The sequence below is a fragment of the Hyaena hyaena genome, unplaced genomic scaffold, assembly GCF_003009895.1.
Source record: "Hyaena hyaena isolate Hyena2069 unplaced genomic scaffold, ASM300989v1 scaffold_0, whole genome shotgun sequence".
Classification (NCBI taxonomy): Eukaryota; Metazoa; Chordata; class Mammalia; order Carnivora; family Hyaenidae; genus Hyaena; species Hyaena hyaena.
In genome coordinates this window covers 1921803-1946733 of record NW_024080632.1, presented here as the reverse complement: position 1 = coordinate 1946733, position 24931 = coordinate 1921803, and the positions used below count along the sequence as shown (strand labels likewise).

The 24931-nt window shown below is 62.2% G+C and overlaps 1 protein-coding gene across 21 annotated transcripts in view; it reads right to left on the bottom strand.

The window, feature by feature from the left end:
• The window catches only part of NCOR2 (nuclear receptor corepressor 2), a 210906-nt gene that overhangs the window by 35737 nt on the left and 150238 nt on the right, over positions 1-24931 (bottom strand). For 16 of the 21 annotated variants that reach the window (XM_039241454.1, XM_039241364.1, XM_039242237.1 and 13 more), the window contains 4 exons: positions 16476-16618; positions 9321-9468; positions 6454-6504; positions 4858-5497 (listed from right to left, as the gene is read on the bottom strand). In XM_039241454.1, coding sequence (XP_039097385.1) covers positions 4858-5497; positions 6454-6504; positions 9321-9468; positions 16476-16618 — 982 coding nt within the window. The remainder of the gene's footprint in view (positions 1-4857; positions 5498-6453; positions 6505-9320; positions 9469-16475; positions 16619-24931) is intronic. The other 5 variants (XM_039242314.1, XM_039242537.1, XM_039242613.1 and 2 more) reach the window with 1 other exon arrangement.

Sequence of the window (24931 nt, the reverse complement as noted above, 5' to 3'; positions counted from 1 at the left end):
CACGCCATCAGCGGTCCTGATGGTCCCCACCTGCCGCAACTGCCCCCTCACCCAGCCTCCCCTCCCCTCTGCCTCCCCATCCCTTTAAACCAACACACACTCGTTAACTTAAAAATGAACACGCTGCAGCTGCTTCACAAGATGCCTGGCAGTCACCAAAAAGGCAGAACAGTTACCTTCTGACCTGGCGATCCCACGCTGGGGGTGTCTGCCGAGGGGAACTGAAAACACAGGTGTACACACACACACACACACACACCCAACAGTTACACACACACACACACACACACACACACACACACACCCCTGTTTGCTAAGATCAGAGCAGCACTATCCCCATAGCCAACAGGTGAGAAACCAACCCAATGTCCAAAAGCGGATAAAAAAGATAAACAAAATGTGGTCCGGCCACGCAGACCAATAGGAATTAGCCATAAAAAGGAGAAAGTACTGACAGGTGCTACAATGCGGATGGATCTGGAACAGCACATGCCCCGTGAAAGCAGCCAGACGCAAAAGGCCACACACGTACGAATCCACATATGAATCCACAGGTATGAAATGTCCAGAGGAGGCACATCCACAGGCAGAAGCTAGGGGTGGGGGGCCCCGGCCAGCGCAGCGCGGGGTGGAGGGCTGAGGGGTACGGACTTTCTCTGTGGGGAGACAGAAATGTTCCAGGCTTCAACGGCCATGATGGCCACACACCTCTGTGCACAGACCACACTCTGATCAACCTTACACATTAACGGCTGCATCGTACACTACATGAATTATATCTCAAAAAAGCTGTCACGAGAAAAAAAAATTAAGAATGCTGTACGCTAGCTGTGAAATCAAGATTCTGATTAACTGTATTGTTTCCAGGAATAAAACATCATATTTTATGCACCCACAAAAACACAGACACAGATATTAAAGTTGAGAAGACTTTGTGTCTGTGTGAGCGCATCTACGACACACAGCAGAGGGTCTGTGTCCCAGGCCGAGTGACAGGGAAGTAGGGCCTTCCCCTGGGGCCTGGGCCCTGCCTTGGCTTCCCCACAGCTCCTCGCCCAGGGCCCCACCCAGAGACACAGACCGTCTTCCCTGAGCACCCCTGCAGAGCCAGGCAGGAGCTCAGTGGGGCCTGGGGCCAGGCTCTGATGCAGGCCTGACCTCGCACAGTAAGAGGGTAGCATCCAAGAGCAAGGGTCTGCCTTCAAGCCCTTCGCAGGCCTCAGGGTCTGGAAGCCCCGAACACAGGAAGACGGTGGGCACTCAGGTGCTCCCAGCCTCCCCTTGGTCCCGCAGCCGCCTCAGCGCCGCCTCCAGGAGCTCCTCAGCGGCTGCCGGGCCTCTGTTCTCTTTCCTTTGTTTTCTTGGAAGACAGCAGCTTTTATTTTCCTCTCTCGGGAGGCCCGGGTGGGGCAGGGCTCGCGGAGCCTGGCACCAGGCATGTGACCCGGGAGGGCGGGGAAGGCAGCTGGACGCCTGGAGCAGTTTGGGGCGCACGCTCCCCATTCAAATCCCACCTTGAGCCATATGACTTAACCACTGTGACTCACCTTCCCCATCTGTAAAATGGGCATGAGAAGCTTCACCCCCGTCTCCATGAACTGTTCGGCGGGGAACAAGGAAGCACACGCGCGAAGCACTGAAAGCAGCACTGGGGCCGAGCGGGGCGAGGGGTCTCCATCACTGTGGAGGGCCAGGGCTGGGGGGGAGCGATGAGCCACGGGGGACTGGGGACCCTGTGGGGCTGCAACTGGTGCCTCTCTCTGCTAAGCGTCCCCTTTGGCTTCCCCATTATCACCAGGCTGAGATCATCCTTGCTGCCACACTGGGGCTGGAAAGCGAGGGAAGACGGCAGGGTCCCTGCCTGACTGTCACCTTCTCTCTGGCCCATCTCCCTCCCTCCACCCTGCTGCAGGCCTCATTGGCCTCTACTGAGCAGAAGCTCATGAGGCCACAGGGCCTTTGCACTGCCTGTTCCTGCCCACACCTCCCACTACAGGCTCTGATCGCCCTCCTGTGCCACCTCCTCAGAGGCCTCCCTGACTGCTCCGCACATGGGCCCTGCCCCGCACCCCAATCTTCCCATCACCCACTAAGCACGGGAACAGTTGCTCTGCCTCTTTGATGTCCCCGATCTATGCTAGCCACTCTCCCAGAGCGCTTCTGCTCTGGGGTCAGGGCTCACCTGTTCTGGTCCCAGCATCCCTTGCACCTAGAAGGGGGCCTGGCACACACTGGTGCCTGGTGATTTACAGAATAAAGGAGTAAGAGGGAAACTGCTGGATTTCAGGGGCCTGGTGGGCAGAGCTGCACTCTGGCTGCTTGGGGGAAATTTGTCCTAGTGTGTGAGGGCCTGGCACCAGGTGTGTTATGCTTGCAGTGAGCCCGCAGCGGGGACACTGAGGCCCAGGGGAGGGGCTTCCCGAAGTCTCCACCCCACGAGAAAGTGCCAAGGCACCTTCTCTGGAAACTGGGACGGGGAGGGCTGGCAAGCTCAAGGCTTTGCACTCGGGGCCACGATCTCTGGTCGGCAGCCAAGAAAACTCCCAGGTGGAGCTGCGTGCGGAAGGTGACAGAGACTAACGGCAGAACAGGACTCCTCTCTCCAAAGGCTGGCCGGTGGGGGCCAAAACCACACGCGTCTTGGGCCCATCTGGGGCCTCCCGGCTCACCACACCAGGGCCTCCAGGTGGGAGGGAGGGGAGGGGGCAGGAGGCCAGGATCTGTGGTCGTGCGGGGGCCCACCCGTCCGCCAGCCCTTCTGAGAGGCCCCTGGCTGCCAGGGCAGGCTCTGACGCATCTTGTCTGCGCGGCCATGGCCGGGGGGAGGGAGGGGTGGCAGGTGGCCAGCCAGGAAGAGGTCAGTGAGCTGGCCCGTGGCCAGCCCGGCTCTGAGGGCGGGGCGGTCACACAGGGCGTGACAGACCAGGTGTCCTGACTCTCAGCCCAGGGCTGCTGCTCCCCGGGGATCAAATGCTGGACGTTCAGGCAGGAAGAGTGGACGGAGCCAGACCCGGGGGGCATGGGGGGTGCGGAACACGTCCTTGGGTGGGGCTGTTCTGCTGGGGGGGGGCCTGCAGGCCTGTCCAGAGGGATCTGGGGGGGTGTTGAGCCCAGCCCTCCCAGCCCCCTATCTGGCAGGCCACGTGAGCCCAGAACGCACCCTGGAGAGCTGCGTATCAGCGCGGCTGCCCCAGGAGCTCAGCGCTCTTCCCACTACGAGCAGAAACACATGTCTCCGTGACTCGGTCCCCATGGCCAGCAGGGGCAGGGTGGAGAGCGGCCCGCCCTGACCCCATTACCCAGGCTGGACCCGGGCCGTGGGCCCGACCCTCTGCTAGGGTACCGTTTTCCAAGGGCAAGGAGCTCAGGGCTCGGAGCGCCGGCCACAGGGCTGCCCGCCAGACTGTCTTCTCAGCATGGACGGGGGGAGGCTGCCGCTGTGGGCCCCAGGGGCCCCCAGACACAGGACCCCGAGGACGACACGGCTCACTTCCTTCTGTGGAACTTACAAAGACCCAGCGAGCTCTGGGTGAATCTGACTCTTGCATGAAATGTTCCAGAACTTGCTGTTTTAACGTGCCCCAAGGTGAATCATGGGGCAGAGGAAAGGCTCCGCGTGAACTCGGCAATTTGAAAGTCAGATTTTCCTCCCTCTCGCTCTGCCCAGAACTTTTCCGAGAGACGGGAGAGGGGAGACAACAGACCGCACTGTTTTCAGTCAAAATAAAAACGACCCGCCTGCCTCACTAGAACACATTCCTCCGGCGTCCAGATGTGGGTGGGAGTGGGGCCTCCACACCTCTGCCCTCAGCTGCCCGCAGCCGGCCTCGGATCCGGGGTACCAGCTTTGCTTCTGGCTGCGGGTCTCAGGGTCCCCAGGCATCTGTGCCAGAAGTGGCTGAGCTACGGGGCTCGGGGTGACAAGCACCCTGTGTCAGCGGCAGAGACAAGAGTGAGAAGGGGGGAGCGCGTCTCAGAGACGGTGGCATCCAAACAGGACGGTCCAGGGCCCCCCCAGGCTACGCCAGCAGGACAGCAGCCTCAACCGCTCAAGCCGTCGGAGCCAGGCTGGGTTTCTGCACCCAGACCCTCGGTGGGTGGGACGGGAGCCGCCGGCGACCTGCGGATTCTGCGACCACTGGCCTCAGGCAGACCCACGTCACGTCTGCTGGCACGCGATAGCCACCCCCCCTCCCCGGGCCTCCACCCTCCACTCATCGCCCCGCATTGGCAGCCAGCTGCTCTCGGAGCCTAAGTCACAGCCGGCTGAGCAGGGCATTCCCCTGAGAACGGACCACAGCTGACCCTCACTGGCTCTGCCGCTCTGCCTGAAGCACGCAGCCTCCTTCCCACCCCCGGGCCTTGGCACTTGCTGTTCATGCCTTGTTAAGGATGGAATTGTGCCCCCCCCACCCCAAACATGTTCAAGTCCTAACAGCCAGGGACCTGTGAATGTGACCTAATTTGGAAAACAGGCTCTCTGCAGATACGATCGAGTTAAGATGGGGTCACTCGGATGGCCCCGAATCCTATGACGGAGCCCTCACAAGGAAAAGAAATGTGGGTACCCAGACCTGCAGTGAAAACAGCACCCAGACCCAGAGGCAGCAGGAGTGGGGGGGTGGGGGGTGAAAAGCACCGGGCACACCAGGGCCCAGCCGCACCCGCACACTTCCAGCCCCCCGGGGTGCAGTGCTTTGTGCCACAGTCCCGGAAGCCAGCCCCCCGACCTCCCCTCTACTCCCACACCCCTCCCCCCAACCTGGCCCACTCCCCCCAGACCTGCCCCTCCTCCAGCCGGGCTGCGCTCCCTAAGGGCAGGCTCAGAGGTCGCCTCCCGGCATGTCCGCCGCTCACCTGTTCTTGTCACCGCCCTCGGGCTCGTCCACCTCATCTGCGCTGCAAGTGGCACTGGAGTCGCTGTCCTGGGGGGCACCCGCGCCCTTGGTCGTGGGGGCTTTGCCCCCAGGGCCGCTGGCCTCTCTCTTCTCCACCTTGACAGGCCCCTCGGGCGCTGCCTCTGCACTGGCCTCCGGGACTCCCTTGCCCTTGGGGGGCCCATCCTCCGAGGCTTCCTCTTCGCATTCACTCTTGACGGGCTCTGTGGGGGCTGCCTCGGCCGGCTCTGCTGGCTTGCCCACGTCCATGTCCACGTCCACAGACAGCTCCTGGGCCACAGGGGGCTTCTGCTCCTCCTCCTCCACCACCAGGGGGACTGTGGCCACCTCCTCTTCCTTCTCCTCCTTGGGGACCACAGGAGGGGGTGCAGTGGGCGACGGGGGTGCTGGCGGGGGCGGGGGAGGGCCGGTGGCTGAAGGGGTGGGGGCAGGCTCTGCCGGGGCCAGCGCGTCCTCCGGCGGCGGCGTGGGTGGCTCAGGGGCTGGTGCGTCGGCGCTGGGGGCGGGTGGGGGCTTAGGCCCGTTCTGCCCCGAGTCCTTGGCGGCCTCGGCGCGGGGAGAGGGGATGCTCTCGGTGTCAGAACTGTTGTTGACGGTGGCTGCAGGCGGAAGGAGAGGAAGGGTGAGTGGTGCCGGAGGCTCAGGCATGGAGGCAGGTGCGGCCCATCCGGCCCCAGAGCACAAACTCAGGATGTAGCCACCCCATCGCTCGACACCAAAACAGGCCCGAGGCTCCTGCACACCTGGGTACCCCAGCCGATCCCGGGGCCCAGCCACTGGGGTCGCCAGCACCCGTGTGGCCAGGGCTGCGGCCCTTCGCGCTCATCTGCGCTCCGTCCCTGGCTGTGTGCCCGCGGGAAGTCCGGCCGTGGTAATGCATGTTATCTCTGGGCCTCGCCTTCCCCATCTGTAGAGTGGGGACAGCAGATCCCAGCTCACAGGGAGAGCGAGCCAGGAGGTGTGGCAGCACATGGTGACACTTGGTGACTCTTTACTGTTACATCGTCACAACAACGTAAAATGGGCCAGTGAACTCTGAGGAGTCCAAGCAGAAAGGGCAGCACCCCGTCCGTTTCCCAACGGGCCTGGCACACAGCAGGGGCACAGTAAGCGTTCATCAAGCAACTAAATGTGCGTACAGATGAAAGGCGAGGGCAGCTAGGCCCCGACCAGGCTCTTTAGCCTTAAAAATACCACTCCTGTCACTTCTGTGGGTCTCAATTTCCCCCACTTTGTGTAAAAGGGGACATTTGAGAACCCCTGCATTTGCTACTGGGGATTAAAACAATGTAAGAATCACGAATGAAAACACTGGTGAAAATCAAAACGATGGAGCCGAGCTTACAGATGTGCAAGAGTGTATCAGGGAACAGCATGGGGAACAGACGCTGAGCTGGGGAGGGGGACAGAGCAGCAACAGCACAAATGGTGGCGCTCACAGAGGCATGCTCACTTAAGTGGGGCCCTCGCTGAGGACTGAGGGCCTAAGGATGCCCTGTACCCCAGGGCAGCCCTAACCCTATCCCACCCCCAGGCCAGACAGCCACATTCGTACCTGGGCCACCGCATTCCCCTCTGGGCACCTGGTTCCCAGAGGCGTGTAAGGCTGGAAGGAAGGGAGAGAAGGGTTAGAAGCAAGGCAGCAGGAGCAGCAGGCGGGAGAGAGGAGGTGGCCAGGGAGGGGGGCTGGCAGCCCTCGTCTGGGAGCGAGGCCCCCTCTCCCTGTAGACTCACAGGTGACCGCAGCGGCCCCGGCCAATCATGGCTCCCGTCAGTCCCGCCCCCTCCTGGGTGTCTCTGGACAAGTCACGGGCCTTGTCTGGTTCTGTGTCCCCAGGAGCCTGGGGGTGGGGGTGCTGGCCTCAGAGGTGGGCAGGGCTGCGGGCGAGGCCCCCATCCCACGGCGCGGCCACAGAGCCAGGCCGGCAGGAGCTGCCATGACCCTGGACAAAGGTCTTCAGCCTTCGCGATCCCCACTGCGCCCGGCCTCTCCCATTTCCGACTCCCTTCAAGGCCTACCGCACTTCCAGAAATAATCACAGAAACAACAGCAGCACGGGGCCTCTGGGCGCTGAGCTCTGCACGGAGCCCTGCACGCCCATCTCTCATTTCCTCAGCAGGCACCAGCACCGGCACCAGCACCGGATCATCCCATTTGCAGATGAGGAAACTGAGGCACAGCGAGCCTGCGTCCTGTGCCCCAGGCCACACCGCATGGGCGCCAGACAGGGCTGCCCCAGCATCACGTGCCCCAGGCCACCAAGTTCCCGCCCCTGCCTGCTGACCCCAGGAATGTCACTCCTGTCCCCTCGGGTAACAGACATCAGGGCGCAGGACACTAGACCCGAGTCCCCAGAGCACTGGTCTGTTCGTCTACAAAATGGGTGGCTATCGCCAGACCCTCTGCCTTATTGAGAGGCTTCCCCCATGAGGAGTTCTCAGGGCCGGGCGGTGTGCCAGCACAGGGGCCAGTGAACACTCGGATGGCAGGGCCACCCCCAAAGTGCTGCCCGGTCAGTAGGTCCAGGAGGGGCCTGGGCACCTGCACCTCTGACCAGTCTGAACCCTGATCCCCACCTGTGTAGCCCTGGGTGACTGCTCCGTGACTCAGCTCTGTCATCTGTAAACGGGGTGACAGCAGCACCCGTCCCACTGGGTCACTGTGACAGTTCAAGGGATGAACTCTGACTGTGACTGTGACACCGCGATCGCTACAGAGACTCTGAGCAGAGGATGACTCCTGGCTCCCCAGACAGCTCATCTCTGCCTGGATGCAACAGGGCACTTGGGGCTGGCTGGTCTTTCTAGAAGGTTCCACTGGGGCAGCCTCAGGCCCTGACCCAGAACCCATATGACCTCCCCCATCCTGGTCACAAGGGACAGGGTCACACCGCAAATGCTGCCTGGGTTGGTGGATCCCGAGTCTCCCAAGTTACGTGACCTGTGAGAGCGGGTCTCCTCTTCCCGGGCCTCGGTTTCAAGGCTCGTCATGAGATGGGAGTGTCATCCTGCATTTTTGTGAGGGGTTTTCTGTCCTGCTGCGTGTGCTCAGCTGAGAGCTACCAGGTGGTCAGGGCCTCAGCTCTGCCAGACAAGCCCTCCCCCCGCCCCCACCCCTGATGTGGTATGTGAATCCTACAAGTGACGAGGAGCTCACTACCACACAGCTCTCTCACAGGGCACAGTCTGTTCTGGTGCTAATGCTGAGCCAAAGTCTGTCTTCCTTTCACTTTCCCACCAAGACTACCTCCCATCCACACAGACAGCTAGCTGGCAGGATGTTTAAAGAGGGGATTGGGTTTCTGCTTCCTTCTCCCTTTCTGGCTGTAAACCCAGGACCCAGAGCACAATGACCAGAGGGATCTGCAGTCCTCCATCACACACTGGCCAGGCCTCTCACCCACGTGGGCTAGAGAGACCCAGAGCTACTAGCAAGCGGGCCAGACTCAGTCCCCAGAGCCATTCCCAACTTGAGACAATAGTAACCACACAGCACAACTCTCTGTTCTCAACCAGGAAGTAGGGTTGAGGCTGACAGAAGCACTGTGGGCTGCCGGAGCTTGATGCGTCTGCGGGCCTGGCCTGCGGGGCAGGAGGGGACTCGCACCTTCCCTCACCACGCTGGCAGAAACCGGCGGTTTGAACGCAGAGGGAGGCAGGCAGGAGGAACAGGAAGGCACCCTAGGTAGGGGCAGGAGGAAAAAAGTCCTGTTCACCAGGAATGCAAGGGCCCCACTGGGTCAGCTCTGAGCAGGAAGACGACAGGTGAGCCAGAGACATTCAGCTAAGCGGTGGCTGCGGTCCTCAAGGACATCATGCCATGGGGGGCAGGAAATTTATCATCCAAAATGGGGTACTTGGACCATCACCATCATCATCATCACCAGCATCACCAGCATCACCACCACCATCACCACCACCATCACCATCATCACCACGATCGTCATCATCACCATCACCACCACCACCACCATCACCACCACCACCATCATCATCATCACCATCATCACCACCATCATCACCATCACCACCACCATCACCACCACCATCATCATCACCATCATCACCACCACCACCACCATCGCCACCATCACCACCACCACCGCCATCGCTGTCATCATCAATATCACCGTCACCACCATCACCATCACTGTCACTACCATCACCACCACCACCATCACCACCATCACCGTCACCATCAATATCACCATTATTGTCACCACCATCACCACCACTGTCACTACCATCATCACCACCACCACCATCATCATCACCATCGCTGTCATCAATATCACCATTATTGTCACCACCATCACCATCACTGTCACTACTGTCATCACCATGCTCCCCCTTCAAGGCAGTCCAAGCCTCTTTTCAGAAGAACCCAGACATTTCTAGGACAGGTCAGTCTCTGTCCCTCACCTTCAGCCTCCTCTGCCATCTCCTCTTCATTCCCGCTCGCGCCCGACGCCTCCATCTCCTCGTCCTCCACCACAGGCGGGAAGGCAGCCTCCTCACTGGTGGCAGCCGGGGCTTTCTTCTTCTTCCTCCGCGCATTCCTCTCCTTCTCCTAGGGCACAGGAACAGTGGCGTCAGAGCCTGGGCCGCAGCTGTCAGCTCCAGACTCCCTGGGCCTGAGGCCTTGTTTGCCACAGGTGCGAGGGACAGCGACCCTGGCCACGTGGCCACAAGGGACACTTCCCCCCTCATGGCCCGCTCCCACCGCCAGGAGTGCCAGCAGCTGTTTCTCCCGAGGGCTCTCACCTTCCGTGAAGTCCTAGGTGCACGTACAGCGCAGCCTGGCCTATCTGCCGCCCTGACATCCTTCCAGGACAGGCGAGGAAGGACTGTCTCTGCCCAACATCCCCCGATTCCCCGGCCCCTGTGACCATCCCAGCCAAGAGTACCGTGTACTTCAGAGGATACCTGCCAGGCACAGTCACTGTGTGGAACGAACAAATGAGGGAAGCCCTTCCCCGCATGTAGCGTCTGCCCTCACTGAGCCCCGGGAGACAGGGCTGGCTCGGGAAGCCCATCATCCCTCCACTGGTCTCTCCAGGCCCACCCCCTGCACTCCGGGCATGGAGGTTGAGGACCCACGGCAGACGAGGCAGACAGGGTCCCTGCCCAGGATCTTCTGGTCACGGAGACGCCAGGGAGCAGATCACTCCAGACGAGACTCCAAGGCAGGGACTTGGGGCAGGTGGAATCAGACGGGGTAGGGGCTGCAGGGATGTGGAAGGGTCCCCAGAGGAGGTGACCTGTGAGCCAGGCATGCACACTGAGTGGGAGCGGGCCAGCCAGGGCCCGGGGAGGGGGGGCATCAAGGAGGAGGGAACTACGTGCAGACCCCCGAGGCGGGGCCCAGCCGAGGGTTCGAGAACAGCAAGAAGGCTGTCACCGTGAAGCCCTTCACACCCCTCCACTTGGCACCCTGGTCCCTTTGCTCACGGAGCCAGATGCCCATCCTACAGCTGGGGCGCTAACCCCTCCCTCACCAGTGGCTCCTGCCTCTGCCCCTCACTGGGCTGGGCGTCCCACGTGGCCGTCCCTATAGCTCCCATGCTGCGCCCGGCAGAGGCTCAGAGCACGTTTGCTGGCCGACGTCCTGAGTGAGTGAATGGGCAGCGTCTGGCAGAGCTGGGGTATGTGTGGCGGCAGCATGTGCTGGGGTCTCAGGGCGACCAGGGAACCCCAGAGGGGGTGGACTGGTTCCTAAGAGGGGACGACTGTCCCCATACAGCTGGTGTGACAGGAGGGTCCCGGCCTGAGCCCTTTGGGGTCTCCGAGGAAGGGAGGAGACCTTGCAACAATTCTGGACATGCCCACAGCTCTCTGGGGAAGCCCCCCACACCGGGCTGAACGCTGTCCCCCCAGAATCCACGTCCACCCGAACCTCAGACCATGACCTTATTTGGAAACAAGCTCTTTGCACATGGAATGAGTTAAGATGAGGTCATACTAGCTTAGGGTGGGCCCGGAGTCCGACACGACTGGTGGCCGTGTAAGAAGGGAATCTGGACACGGACGCACAAGGGGAGGGATGTGTGTATGAGCCGCAGAACGTCTGCACTGCCACCCCTCCACCCCCCGGGCTGGAGGGCAAGGCAGGCTTCTCCCTGGAGCCTTCGGAGGGAGCATGCCCTACTGACACCTCGCTTTCAGACTCTTGCCTCCAGGATCAGGACGGAATAGATTTCTACTGTTTTAAGTCACCTAGTTTGTGGTGCTTTGTAGCAGGAAACAGGAAACTAATGTGACTCCCCTCCACTGACCCCCAGCCCCCAGAAGAAAGCTGCTCTACCCAAGCGTGATGGGCAGCCCACCCTCGGGGCAAACCTGTCACCCCCAGGCGTCAGCAGGGTCTGGCTGCCCCAGTCCCTCGCCATGGCCAGGCTGGGCATGGGATGGGCCTCGGGGGGGGGGTCCCCAGATCCCAGCCCCAGCCTGGGAGTGGGCTCACTTCCTGTCCTGCCTTCTTCCTGGGCAAGTTGGGGTCCTCTGAGCGAAGCGGCTCAGAACGCAGAGAGGAAAAGGAATACGTCCGTTTGCCCGTTAGTCACCGTTTCCGTCACCAAGAGGCCAGGGCCACAGCCCCACCCTGCCGAATGTCCCCTGGCCACTGGGGGAAAGCCCAGCTCCACCAGCCACCCGCCCCCGGGGCCCCGCCCGGCCCTGCCCCAAACCTCTTCTCCCGGAGACCCGGCTGGAGCCCATGGAGGCACGAGAAAGTTGTGTGGCATGTGGGTTCTGTGGGTGCGGCTGAGGGTTCCCCCTTCTTCACCAATCTATTTTTAGCAGACAGGGACTCACTCGTGTGCTGGGCTGGGCAAGGCATGCGACAGGCCGCCTGGGGGTGGGGGGTGGGGAGGGCTCTGCAACCCTGGGAGCTTCGCGGGGAACACGGGCTCCCGGGGGTCCCGCCAGGGAGCATGCCCTCCTGGGGCCCCGAGGCCTCTCCCGGAGGGTCCGCCGGAGCCGGCAGCCCAGGCAGGATGCATCGGGCCAAGCAGGGCACATATGACATCAGCACTCAAATCCCAACACAGGGTCGGAGGGGCTGGGACTCCCTGATGTCTGAGGAATACACCACACGTGACTCCGCACCCCAGAAGCAGGAGGTGTGTGCGCAACAGATGCTGGCGAAACCCGCACTAGTAATTACAGCTGCTGTTCACTAAGCACCTACTGTGTGCCAAGCGTTTTCCACGCATTGAGTCACGGGATCTGTACAGCTGCTCTGCAAGCCAGAGTATGCCACTCCCTGCTTCAGAGTATGCCACTCCCTGCTTCAAACTCTCCAGGACTCCCCGAAACCCTTGATAGAAAACCCCAAGTCCTCCTCTCTCCATACAGCCCTGCGTGATCTGGATCTGGACCCCACCCACCTCTCCAGTACACTCATCCACCCCTGCCCTCCACAGTCTCCCTGGAACAAACACACTAGCCTCCTTATGCAAACAGACTTCGAGTACCCCAGCCACAGGACCTTTGCACTGGTCATTCCTCTACCTAGACATCGTTCTCCTAGATACTGGCATGACTCACTTCCTCACCTCAAATCACTGCTTCGCTCAGACATCACCTCTTCAGAGAGGCCTTCCCTACTACACTGTCAAAGTCAGCTAGTCCTTGCCCCCCGCCCCCATCAATCACTCTCTATCCCTCATCTTAGCACCTCAGACCATGATCAAAAACTGTGTGTATGTTATTTTGGGTCACAAACCAGAATTAGTTCCTTAAGAGCCAGCCTCTTTGACGAATTAACCTGATAAACAAAGACACTGACTCAGAGTGGCAAAAAAGCTTTCCCAAACTCACACAGCTCCTGGGCTGAGTGGCACAGATTTGAATGCAGGTCAGGCTGAAGCACCTGGTTGTCTGGACCATCTCGTCCCGCAGGCCTATGCAGCCTGGGCAGAACAGCCAACAGAGGTAAACAAGGCAAGGAGGGGCCTGGGCTGAGACAAGATAGACACACGGGAAACACAGAAGCTGAGCCCCAGGGCCTGGATTCACAGATGGGAGAAAAGGGTAACCTTCGGCCAGAAGGAGGGGAGGGAAAACCTCGGAGAAGTCACCAACGCCAAACGTTACATAACTCTGGGACACGCTCCGCCTGCCCACCCCATTTTGCTTCCTGCTGACGTCGCCCCGCGGCTGTGCTCAGGCCAGGCCTGGTGTAAAGCGGGAGGGGACACCCACCGAGCCCCTGCTTCCCTGCTCTTTCCTGCACTGGCCGAGGGTGACGCGTCTTCCTGAGCCCCAGGCGGGGCCTGGCTGGCAGCCAGTGGCTGCGGGACACAAAAGGACCCATCTTCCCCCTGGGGCCCAGACAGTGCCGGGGCGGGGCGGGAGGCGGAGGTCATGGAGTTGAGCAGCATCTTGTGAGGCCTGCTTGCATACCACAGTGACAAGGGACTCACCCCTGCACCATGGGTGGCCCCTGTCAGGATGGACAGACCCAGGCTGAGCCCAACCACCCGTGACGGGTCCCTGCATCTGCTCACTGTGCTCCCCCCACTGCTCCTTCAAGGTCAGCTGGGAACGAGGCAGCTCCACACTCCTGAATCAGCCTTCCTGGCCGATAAGTGGTCGGCAAGGTTCTCCACCTGTTTACGGCCTGCTGACCCTCATCTTCTGGTCCAGAGTACTCGGTCCGCTGCCCACCCAGCACGCACGCCCTCTGCTGAGTCCTGTGTGAGCCATGTCTAGTGGACAGGTCCACGAGGGTACCACCCCCCACTGTGGTCTGCCAGCCTCGGCACCCTGGTGCGGCCTACCCGCCAGGGCGCAGAGCCCGGCGACACGCAGGGCGGCCCCCTCCATCCACTGCAGCCACGCCTCACTGCATCCAGCACAACCCATGGCGAGCCCGCTTCCCGCTGTCCGCTAAAGGACCGCCCAGCGCCTCGGCCAGCTGGAAAAGCCCGCGCGCGTGGCTCACCTGGCACACAGTAGGCGCTTAAGAGAGGCTCACCGCGTGCCCAAGATTGGGGTGTCCGACGTGCCCCACACGCTGACGGAGAGCACTCCTGGCTCCTCACGGCATCCCTGGGGGTGGGTCCTAGTCTCACCTCCGCTTTGCAGAGGGGGAGCCGGGGCACGGAGCACTGAGGCCACGTGCCCGCGGGCACCGCTCCGCTGCCCCCCAGCCCAGAGCCCTGCACTCACCGTCCTGCTAGGCAGCCTTTTCAGACAAACACTGACTGACTGAATCCACCCGACAACTAGCCAACCCGTCAGCCAGTCCAGGGGTGGCCATGCTTCCCATCTGGCTGGCTCCCAGGAAGACGCGAGACCTCAGCCACCGGGCGTCCGGTGGCCACAAGCGCCCCCAAGGCCGCACCTCCCACCAGTGGGGCGGTCAACATGTGCTAGGCCCTGTTTCTCGCCCTTACGTCCATTCGTGAAGATGACCGCCATGGGAGCCCTTTGGGGCAGGCCCTAGTATCGTCCCCACTGCAGAGCTGGGACAACTGAGCACAGAGAGGGCCGGCTGCCTACCCGAGGTCACACAGCTTCTAAGTGACAAGATCTGGATCAGGACCCAGGTCTTCTAGGTCAGAGTCCCTACAATGGCTGTTCCTGCACACGCCTTTAGGAGAGCACCCCAAATGCCCCTGAGAAGGATAGGGGGTCAGTGACTTTAAACTAAAATGCTACCGCTACTACCACTACGACTAGTACTAGCGGTCGGGGCAGTCACCCCTCACAGAGCGCTCCCCTCGGGCAGGCACTCAGCTCTATTCAGGAGGTAATTCATTCAACCTTTGCGTTCTGCGATAAGGGCCACTATTCCCCCCTTTACAGAGGAGGCTGGGGTTTGATGGGATGAAGCTACCACCTAAGGTCACACAGCTGCCAAGTCATCAGGCTGGGACTTGACCCCGCGCTGCACCATCCACCTTGCTGGGGTCTCTGGTCCTGGGGTCTCTGGGGTGCATCAGGACTGTGCCCCAAGGATATCTAGGGGGTGGCCTGTAACCCCATGGCCTGAGCTATGGTCGGGTCTGCGTCCCTGCTGGCTGGGAGGAGCAGGGGCTGGGGGAGGAGGAGGGGAGGGGAGGGGGAGGGGGGAAGAGCAGGAGGAGGTCTTTCTGTGTTTGGAAGGTGTTCGCCCACCCCCCCTCGGGGCCCCCCAGCCCCAGCCGGCATACGCAGGGGCTGCTCGCCCCCCTGGCATGGCCCCTCGCTGCTCCAGCTCAGCCACTCTCCAGCTCTGTCACAGACAGGTCTCCGTGGCCTCAGCCCCCTGACCCCAGGGTGCCCCCTGACCCCGGGGTGGCCCCCTGCAGAAACCAAGGTCCTGAAAAGTCTGGGGAAGCGGAGCCCCTGCGGTACGAGGGCATACTGGGGACCATCTGAACCGGAGGTGGGGGAGGGGACGGTGGTCTGGCCTCACTAGAGGTGACTGGGAGGGGGACGGATGAGAGCCCTGCCCATGGGGACACAATCTACTGTGGCTCCAACGGCCAGCAGCCGCTCCCAGACTCGAGGCAGTAAGATCCCACTCAGGGGGCCGGGGGGCCCTTACATTCCACATGGCACGTGCACGGTTCAAATGGGTGATTCCATCCCTGACCTACCCACCACGCTCTGTGATCTCAAGTCTGTCCACCTCGTGCACCCCAATGGGCTGCATGGCAGAGCGACTCAGCACCGCCCGCAGGAGAGGCTGCCACACCTTACGCCTGGCGCCTGATGTGGGTGTGGGGGGCAGGCGAGGGCATCCCAGGGGGACAGCTCTGTGCCCCCTTCTTACTCCTTCACGTCTACAGGTAAACATGCAGCCCGATGATCATGAGCATGGCTCCCCAGGTCATACACTTGTGGGTCCAAACCCCAAGCCAGCTGAGCCTCAGTCTCCCCAGATCTGAGATTGTGATGGTGCACGGCACGTCAGGGGAAGAAAGGAAAAGAAAGAAAAGACAAGACAGTTGGGAGGGAGGGAGAGGGAAAGAGAGAGAAAAGAGAGAAAGAAGAGAGAGAGAAGGATAGAGAGAGAGAGAAAGCAAAAAGGGAAGAACCCGCCCCCAAACAGCCCTCACTTCACAGGAACAGCTGTGGAGGAAGCGAGTCTCTCCGTAGAGACCTTTTACACGCTCAGCGAGGCGAGCCCGCCCCTTCTGTGCTCCTGGCCTCCCCTCGAGGCCCGAGGGCAGCGGGAGGGCAGCGGGCTGCCTAGAGTCGGGCAGGGCTGAGCCTGCTGCCCCCGATCTGTCCTCTCCTCCCCCCGGGGTAGCCTGAGGACTGTGGGGGAGACGCTCGCTCGGGGCTGTCTGCCTCTGGGCCCTCATTCCGATGAGTTGAGAGCAGCGATCCCCTGGGAGTCAGCGGACCCACCGTGCTCCTTCCCCCAAACCCCCAGAGCCGTCGGACCCAGGAACGCAAGGGGGCGGAGGTGGGGCACCGCAAGGGTGGGCCAGGCACAGGGGGCCATCCCAGTGCCCAGAGGGGATTTCTGTCCCGGGTCATCCCTGCAGCTGACCCACGGGAAGCACTAAGCAGGAGGCGCTGGGTCCCGGGAAGGCAGCCATGGGAGGCAGGCAGGGGGAGGGTGGGGAGGGCACTCACCATCTTCAGCTTGTGCTGCTGCAGGATTTCATCCAGGTTCTGCCTCTTCTTGTAGTTGAAGTAGAAGTTCTTACACTGAGACACGGTCTTGGAGCCCACCATCCGCGCGATGGCCGACCAGTTCCGGCCGTGTTCCAGAAGGCCTGTGCAGGGCAGGGCGGCAGGTAAGGGGCGGCAGGGACTCCGATGCCAGGCATGAGGCTCCCTGCTTGGGCCCGAGACTCAGGAAGGAGACACAGCAGGGCTGGGGGGTGCCAGAGAGGTGGGGGCCGGGGCTCCAGGAACCCGGAGGGGCGGGGGGGGGGCTTGCCCTGGGTGCACCCGTGCCAAGGCCGCCGTCAAGGGTTCTGGGGGCACAGACCCCGCCCGGGCTCCCACCTCCCTCTCCGGCTCTGGCCGTTGTGACCCAGCACTGACACCCCCTCACAGCTGCAGACAGGCCTCAGGCCTCGGGAGACAGGGCTGTTTTCCGGCCGCACCGGGCCAGGGCCAGGGAAAAGGAAGGAACGCGAGAGCAGGGAGGGAGGGTGGGGTCCGGGTAGGTGTAACCGATGCCAGGAGCTCTTCACCGAGGCTAACTGGGGCACATCCAGGGCCCAGCATGGACCTGGGGCCCACGTGGCTAGTTCAGGCGCTGGGAGTACCCCGGCCCCTGTCTCTGCAAGCTTCTCAAAGCTGCCCACACTCCGGAGACAGGAGAAGCCCCCAGGAACTGGCAGACCCCGCCCCGGGCCACTTGGGTCAGGAAAGTTCTCTCCAGCCTTGCAAACCCAGGCCAGAGCTGTACCCGCCCCGCCCCCCACACCCCCACGCCCTCCGGTTTCAAAACCGTCAGCACCAGGCTCAGCAGAGACGTGGCCCCTGCACGCGGGACGCACTGGGAGGCCCGGCCTCATGTCCCAGTCCCTCTGCGTGCGGAGCTCCTGGCACACATGGCCCGTCTCCCCGCAGGCCCCTCGCGGCCAGGGCAGCCTGAGCGGGGCGGGCAGGAGGCGGGTGGCAGACCCCAAGGGCGGCGAGCACCAAGCCTGACTCACAGGCCGGGAGCACAGCAGCCTCCGAGCCCCAGGGCTAGACTTTTAACGGCCAATGAAAGATTTCCCATCACGAAGTTTGAGGCCATTTCTCCTGAACAAACCCAGCTGCAAGCAAGGAAGTGAACACTGGAATTTTGCAGGGGTGCAGGGTCCTGAGGGCCCAACAGACAGCACACCAGCATTTTCCGGCGTTGGTTCACCTATGCATCCATCCACCCATGCACCCAGCCACCCGTCCATCCACCTAGCAACCCAGCCACGCATCCACCCCGATGCATGCCAACAGCCCGCTACGTACAAGCCTCTAACAAAAATAAAATTGCAACGAGAACAACGTCAACAAACCACTGCGTCACGTGGCCGAGTGGCCCGGAGTTTGCAAAGCCCTTCAAAGACGCGGCTCTGTCTCAGCCCTGCTGCTGAGGCCACGGCCTCTTTCTCATCCCCGGGTGGGGGAAACGGGCTCGAGGGGTCACAGCCACACACAACCTTCCGGGCACGGGCCAAGGGGCAGAGCGGGAGTGTGGACCCGGCGGGCCGGAGGCGGTGCCCGACCGACAAGCCACCTGCTCCACGGCGGAGGCTCCAGGCCACGTGGCCCCACAGCGGCTCCTCGGGGTTCCTCAAGGACAGGCGCGGAGGGGGGGCTGGGGCATGGGATCGAGTGCAGCCCGCCCCCTGACCTTTCCCGCCCCTGCACCAGCAGCAGCTGCCACTTCCACAGGGCCTGGCGGAGGACGACGGGACGCGAGTTTATTTATATTTCCCCAGCCGGGGCCAAGAGAGCCCAGGCAAACACGTCGGGCCGGAACCCTGGGCGGGAGAGGGCGGGTCTCCCATCTGGGACTGCTGGGGGGGGGGGGGACGGCGAGGGCCCAGGGGGCAGCCAGACCCCTGGGAGGTCGACATTCCCAAACTCAACACGTAAGTAAGAAGGCAGCCCGTGGGCTGGCAGGGGCTGAGGGTCCTAATGAGCTTCCCTGGTGGCAGCAGCAGTAGCAGGGGTTGGGGAGGGTGGCGGGGTCACCCAGTGCTCCCCAAAAGCTGGCAGTGGCTCACGAAGGAGCAGTGGACACACTGCTGACTCGAAAGTGCTGGGCCATATGAGCCGCCCCCTCTGTTCTCTGCGCCTGGGTTTCCCAACTGCTATGTGAGAGGCTGGGGTGCGTGTCCTCAGATCGCTGGCCAGGGGGCCCCCTTCTGGTTCCTATTCCCCAGGTGGAGGGTGCCGGGCACAGGGACAAGCACTTTCGACCTCACCGTGCCTTAGAGACCACCTAACCAGACCCGGCTGAAAGCCCCCACAGCGCCCATCTACCAGAGAGAGCCCCTCTGAGCATGCGCTAACCGAGACCCCCACCCCCCACCCTGGACCTGCACCAAGCATACCGGGGTCCTGCCCTCCCTCCCCAAGAGCTCCAGCTTGACAGCCAGGAAGGCAGGGGGAAGGGGCCCAAGAGAAAGGGTGGGGATGGGGTCCCACGGGTGCAAAACTCCCTAGTCCCCTGCCTGGTGGCCACAGCCAAGTCCCTGTCCCCAGTACCCGCAGCAGCCCCCAAGCCCCTCCTGGGGCCTCACTCACATCCTCTCATCTGTGTCTCCCCCTCGGCCAAGTTTTCCGGAAACATACGGCTTGGAGGATGCTCCCGGGAGGAGCTGGGAGGCGGGAGGCTAGGCGGCCGCGGTGCCGGCTCCGCGCGGCTGTGGCTGGCGTCTGCTCCGCTCGGCTCTGCCTCACATCCTTCTGTCCAAAGGCGGCGGCAGGAGGGGGAGGGAGGAGGGCGGGCGGAGGCTGGCTGGGAGGAGGGCGGGGAGAGCTGCGCCACACCGCCCGCCCCCGGTGGCCCGGGGCTCCCACCAGCGGCTTGGCGCGGCCAGTCCTGACACCGTGCCCCCGCCCCCCCCCCGCCCGCAGCTGAGGGTGTGCGAGGTGCCCTTCCCGCTGGGGGTGGGTGGTGGGAAGTTGTCAGTTGTGTGCTCGCGCCCCGTGCCAGGCGTCACCAGGGCGCATGGTGTCGGAGGCTCCTCCAGGCACACGTGCACTCTGAAGGGACGCACAGCAAGGGGTGCAGGCCAGCCCCCCGCCAAAGACGCCCCTGGTGGGCGGGGTCCACAGAGCCCAGGCGGTGGGGGCAGCAGCGCCCTGAGCAGCCTCACTGCGCTCCGCTCCGGGGCTCGATCTCCCTGCTGCCTGACCCAGCGAGACGCGTCGTCAGGGCTGAATGTGACCTCCAGACGGAGGCTCGAGGGAGCAGGCGGGCGGGGGAGCATGGCAGAAGCCCAGGTTCAGAAGGGGCGGGCCAACTTGGCACCGGCATCCCCCCTCCCTCTCTCCCCATCCCTGGCGGTGGCGGCGTCAGCAGCGGTAAGAACAGATGAGGGTTCAGAAAAACAGCTTCTCCACCCCGGCAGACAGGGAGCAAACAGCCTCTTCCGCTGTCATTCCACTGCGCCAGTGCCACCTGCAGTCTGCCCCCCGCCCCTCCTGCTGCTGCCACGGCCGGCCGGGTCCTCCGTGGGACACCCCGGAGGCCCTGGGGCGCAGGAAGGGGGCCATGCACGCCTTCCTGCACCCGCTGCTCTGTGGGTGGGCGGGCCTGGCTCAGAATTCCAGGAGGAGGCTGTTCAGAGCGCAAAGGAGACCCCCGATCACTGAGGGCAGGGGAAGGGTCGGAGTCCCCAAGACGGCCCTCTGCTGCCCAAGGGTCTTAGGACCACAGCTGCCTTCCCCCCCATCTCTGGAGTGCCCCTAGCAACCAGAGCTGCCCCCCCAACACACACACCTGCTAGAGGTGTCGTGGGCGGCTCCCGGGAGGTTGAAAGTTAACGGGGCTGAACTTTGGAGCCGGATCCTGGTCATGACCGATTTCTCCAACTCGAGGGTCACTGACCTGCCTGTCGCTTTAGCCCTCAGCCTCTACATCCTGGCCACAGAAACCCAAGGAACAGCAGGCAGCCCTGAAGCACATGTGTGCCCAGCCCTCATACTGGGATCTCAACCATGTCCAGGATCTAGGACCTTCTGCCTCACTCCATGCCCTGGGGGGTAGTCCCTCACTCCATGCCCTGCGTGGGAGGTCCAAGTGAGCTTTTAAGAACGCCAATCCAGTCGCTTCCCTCCTCTACCTAAAAATCTTCTGATGACGACCCAAACCTCTCAGAATAAAACCCAAAGGCCTTAGTGTGGCATGAGGCCCTGCAGAAACAGCCCTGCCCACCAGCCCACCTGCTTCCTACCTCTCCCCTGCTCCCCCTCTCCGGCCACTGGAACCTTCCACGCCCAGCCCTCGAGTGAGACCCAGGGCATTTGTACTAGCTGTTTTCTCTGCCTGCAGGGCTTTTTCACAGCCCTGTCTGTCTCTGTCTTCCTCTGCTCAAGTGAGACCTCCCCAGAGAAGCCTTCCTTGACTGGTCTGCCTAAAGCCACTCCCCCAGCCACCCTTGGACCGTGTTCCCTCCAGGGCACCACCTCTCCCGAAATTAGCACCTTGCCTCCACTGCTCACTGACCATCCTGCCTCCACACCTGCTACTGTCAGGCAGAGGGAGGCACTTGGCAAATGAATGCAGCTCCAGACAGTGGGAGAGTCTGGGTGTGGGGGCCCACGGGATGCCCCATGCCGTCTCTGCCACTTCTCGTCGGCTCCTGGCAAGGAGCTCCTGAGAGGGGGGGGCTGAACGTGTACCCCAGCAGTGTGTCCTGGACCCTCGCTAGATGAGGGCGCCCACCTCTCACGCCCAGGGGCACCCCACAGGCCTATGCCCAGATGGTGGGCTGTGCCCACGGCCCCTGTGGTCTGGATTCCCCAACCCCACTTCTAATTTCTAAGGAAAGAGTTTCATTCTGAAAAGTCAGGAGGCAGGAACTAGGAAGTGAAATTGACCAAGACAGGAAGTCAAGCCAGGAGGTCTGAGTCACACACTTGGAGCTCTGAACGAGACGAAGCGGTGGGTGGCTGTAGGGGATGCGGCTCAGCATCATGGCCGGCGGGCAGCGCAGAAGGGGGTTGGGGGGAGGATTCGGTGGGGAGGGCTTGGCCTGGCCACTGACTGCTCTTGGCCAACCTCAGGGGAAGCTTCCCATGTACCATACAGGGGCCTGTGAGGAACGATTCTCATGGGAGCAGTGACTCAGCCCCCAGGGAGACCTCTGTCCCTGTTGCGTCCCTGCCCCAGCTCCCTCTGGAGGTCCCCGCCACAGGCAGCGGTCTTCCTGGGGGTCTGTGGACTGCCAGCCCACCACTGGTGAGCACTGATACACAGGGCAGGGAGGGCCCTGGCAGCACCACGGGCACCGTCCACCTGGGTCCCAGGGACATCACAGCTGTTCTGTCTGGACACCAGCACCCCCTTCCAGGAAACGCCCAGGCTCCCCAGTGCCAGCCAGCCCCTTCCTACCCTGAGGCTTTCTGTTCCCTCCGCGAAGAGCACAGGCTGCCCACAGGAGGGACGCATCCACACCCCTCCTGCTAACTGCCATTTTCCAAAAGAAACTCTAGTTTGCAAAACAAAATTTTCTGCCCAAAACACTGTCGAAGGACAAGGGGATAGGGGGCCTGGGTGGCTCAGTCAGTTAAACGTCCGACTTCAGCTCAGGTCATGATCTCATGGTCTGTGGGTTCAAGCCCCGCGTCAGGCTCTGTGCTGACAGCTCAGAGCCTGGAGCCTGTTTCAGATTCTGTGTCTCCCACTCTCTCTGACCCTCGCCTGCTCATGCGGTCTCTCTCAAAAATAAACATTTAAAATTTTTTTTAAAAAAAAAAGGAGAGGGGGAATAATGCAGCAAGCTTCGTCCTGAGTCACAGCACTTCCTTCTTTCAGAACCCCAAGCCCTGGGCAGGTTGGACGTGGACTTGGCCGCTCAGTTGTGGCAACCTTGTGGGGCACCAACTTCACATCAGAGCTTCCAGAACTCCGGCCAGCCCCAAAATCCCATGAGGATCCTGGCTAGACACCTTCATACCTGAACTCTGACTTACCTACCGTTCCGTCTGTGCTTTTAAGAACGGACCTCATGCCTACGTTAGCCTGTTTCATTACCCTTGCAAGTCGTCACACACTGTCAAACAGCAACGTCTTCCCCTCACACACGATCAGAGACACGTAGATGGAGAGCAGTCACTGTGCCTCCCACTCTGGGCAATGCCACGTTGCGCACTCAGCGTCCAGCTTTCCTACAAGGCAGGGCAGTGTGCACCCTCCCGGGACTCACCGCTCAGCCCTCTGGACCTCGACTTTCTCGTCTGCAAAGCAGGAGTACGTGTGCCTGTGCGTACATGCACACGTGGGCGCTCACACACGTGGAGGGCCCGCCTGGGGGTATAATTCCTGTGAAGTGCTCACCCCAGGGGGCACCTGCCACGTGCAAAGAGGCATCACCGTGACGGTACCAACTGACGTGTGTCTCTCCCTGAGGGGTCCCCGGCATGGACGTGCGCATGCGCATCTCCCTCCTGGGGATGAGGTGGGCTGGGAGGGCCCTGACTGCATCCTCAGGGGGGCTGACGGGGAACAGAGGGATCCGGAGCCCGCACCCCAAGTCCGCCCCCCACCAGGGGCCATACAGAAGCCAACTTTCTCCTCCTTACGAACCATCACATGCCAGAAGCTTCCGAGCGGGGAGGTAACGTGCCCACGATGCAGCGTGTCTGCAATGGCTCGCTGCCGGCGTCAGCCCCGGGGGGCCACCCCGTCCCTTCTAACAGCTCGTAACACCACCACCCCTACGCATCAACCCTCTTCAGGAACCCACTCAGAGGGGTGGCTCCGTTTCCGGCTGGGCCCTGGCTGACCCCCGCCCCCGGGAGGGGCCCAGCACACCTGACTGGCCCCGGACACTAACCGCCACTCCACACTGCCTGTGAGCTCTGCGGTCCAGGCGGAGCACAGGCTGCTGCTCGCCCTGCAGCAGGACGTTCTGGCGACGGACGCGGGGGCGGGGGGGGCTGCTCGTTCAAGCTCCGTGGCTGGGGGCTCACACGTCCCCTCCCTGAACCTTAGACTCTTCATCCGTAAAAACTAATTAAAGCAGCCAGCGTGCACAGCAAGCACTTTGGGTGCAAAGCAATTAGTGGTTTCTCCTTCACTCTCCATGAAAGTGGGGAGGCGGGGGGCTGAGGCAGTGCTGGCCCAGAGCTGCTGAGAGTTCCGGGGGCCTGCCTCAGCTCCACCGGGCCGCCGGGGCTCACCGGGGCCACCAGTGCCTGGCCCCACAGCAGCTCTACCCTGAGCCACTCACCTTGCCGGCCTCCCCTGGCCAGGCAGGCCACTCGGGGCCAGGGAGGTGGCAGCGTGGAGCTGGGCCGGCCCTGCTGCTGGCGTGCAGCGCTGTGACCAGGGGCTTCCCCGCCCCCTCCCTGGCTGGCATCCGGGGACCAGCATGTGCCGCTGCCAGCAGGGCCCTGGGCCTCCCGCACAGCTGGGTCAGGACTCTGAGCCAGGCCAGGCTGACCTTTCCCAGGGGAACCAGAGCCTCCCACCCCCGCCCAGCGCTCGCCTGAGCCTCCCGCCCAGCATGGCCCAGAGCCTGGGGGCAGGCAGCCAGCGCCCGGGAGCTGCCCAGTTCCTGGGGAGGCCGCTTCCTGCACATGCTCAAGGCCGACTCCCTGTGACTCCAGGGCAGGCAGCCCCGGCTGCACGCACACAAGATGAGAAGGTGCCCACCTGCCCACCCTGAACCCTGCAGCCATCGTGTCCCCTGCGCCGCCCCCTCCCCATGCTCTTAGAAAAATGGCCCAACTCAACTCTCTTCCACAGCTGGGAAGGCCAGGATCTCAGTAGCCTCTCCATCTCTGGCCTCTTTCCCCGAGTCACTCTGCGTTTCAACAACTTCTTACTGGACCACACTGCCTCTGCCACAGGGCCTCTGCACATGCTGTTCCTTCTGCTGGGATGCTCTTCCCTCCCTATCTGATGAACAGTAGCCTAGTCCATGGACTCACTCATTCAAACCCGACACCAGCCCCATTCCCACTCCATTACGAGTATCTGGGTTCAACTCCCAGCTTCTACCACTTAATTGCTGTGTGGCCTTGAGCAGCTCACTTTGCGTCTCTGAGCCTCAGTTTCCAAATCTGAATAAAAGAATAACAGCATCTGCTTCATAAAATTGGTAGAGATGACATGACTTAATACAGGTAAAGCCTTTAGCCACTCCTCGCACCCAGGAATACCAAAAAGTACTTAACGTGCTGCTCGATATCACGTCACACTCTGGGTGCCAGCCCAAGGGCCCCTGTGTCTGGGGAACCCTCTCTGGCCCGGTGGGACCTCCTCCCACTCTACACCTGCTCACTTAGGTCACTCCCCTCCAGGCCACTTCCCAGATGTGCACATAAGGACCATGGCCCCTTGGCCACACACCTTATGGCGCAGAGCTAGGCCTTTCAGCAAGAAAGGCTCCAAAATCTTTGCGTCGAAC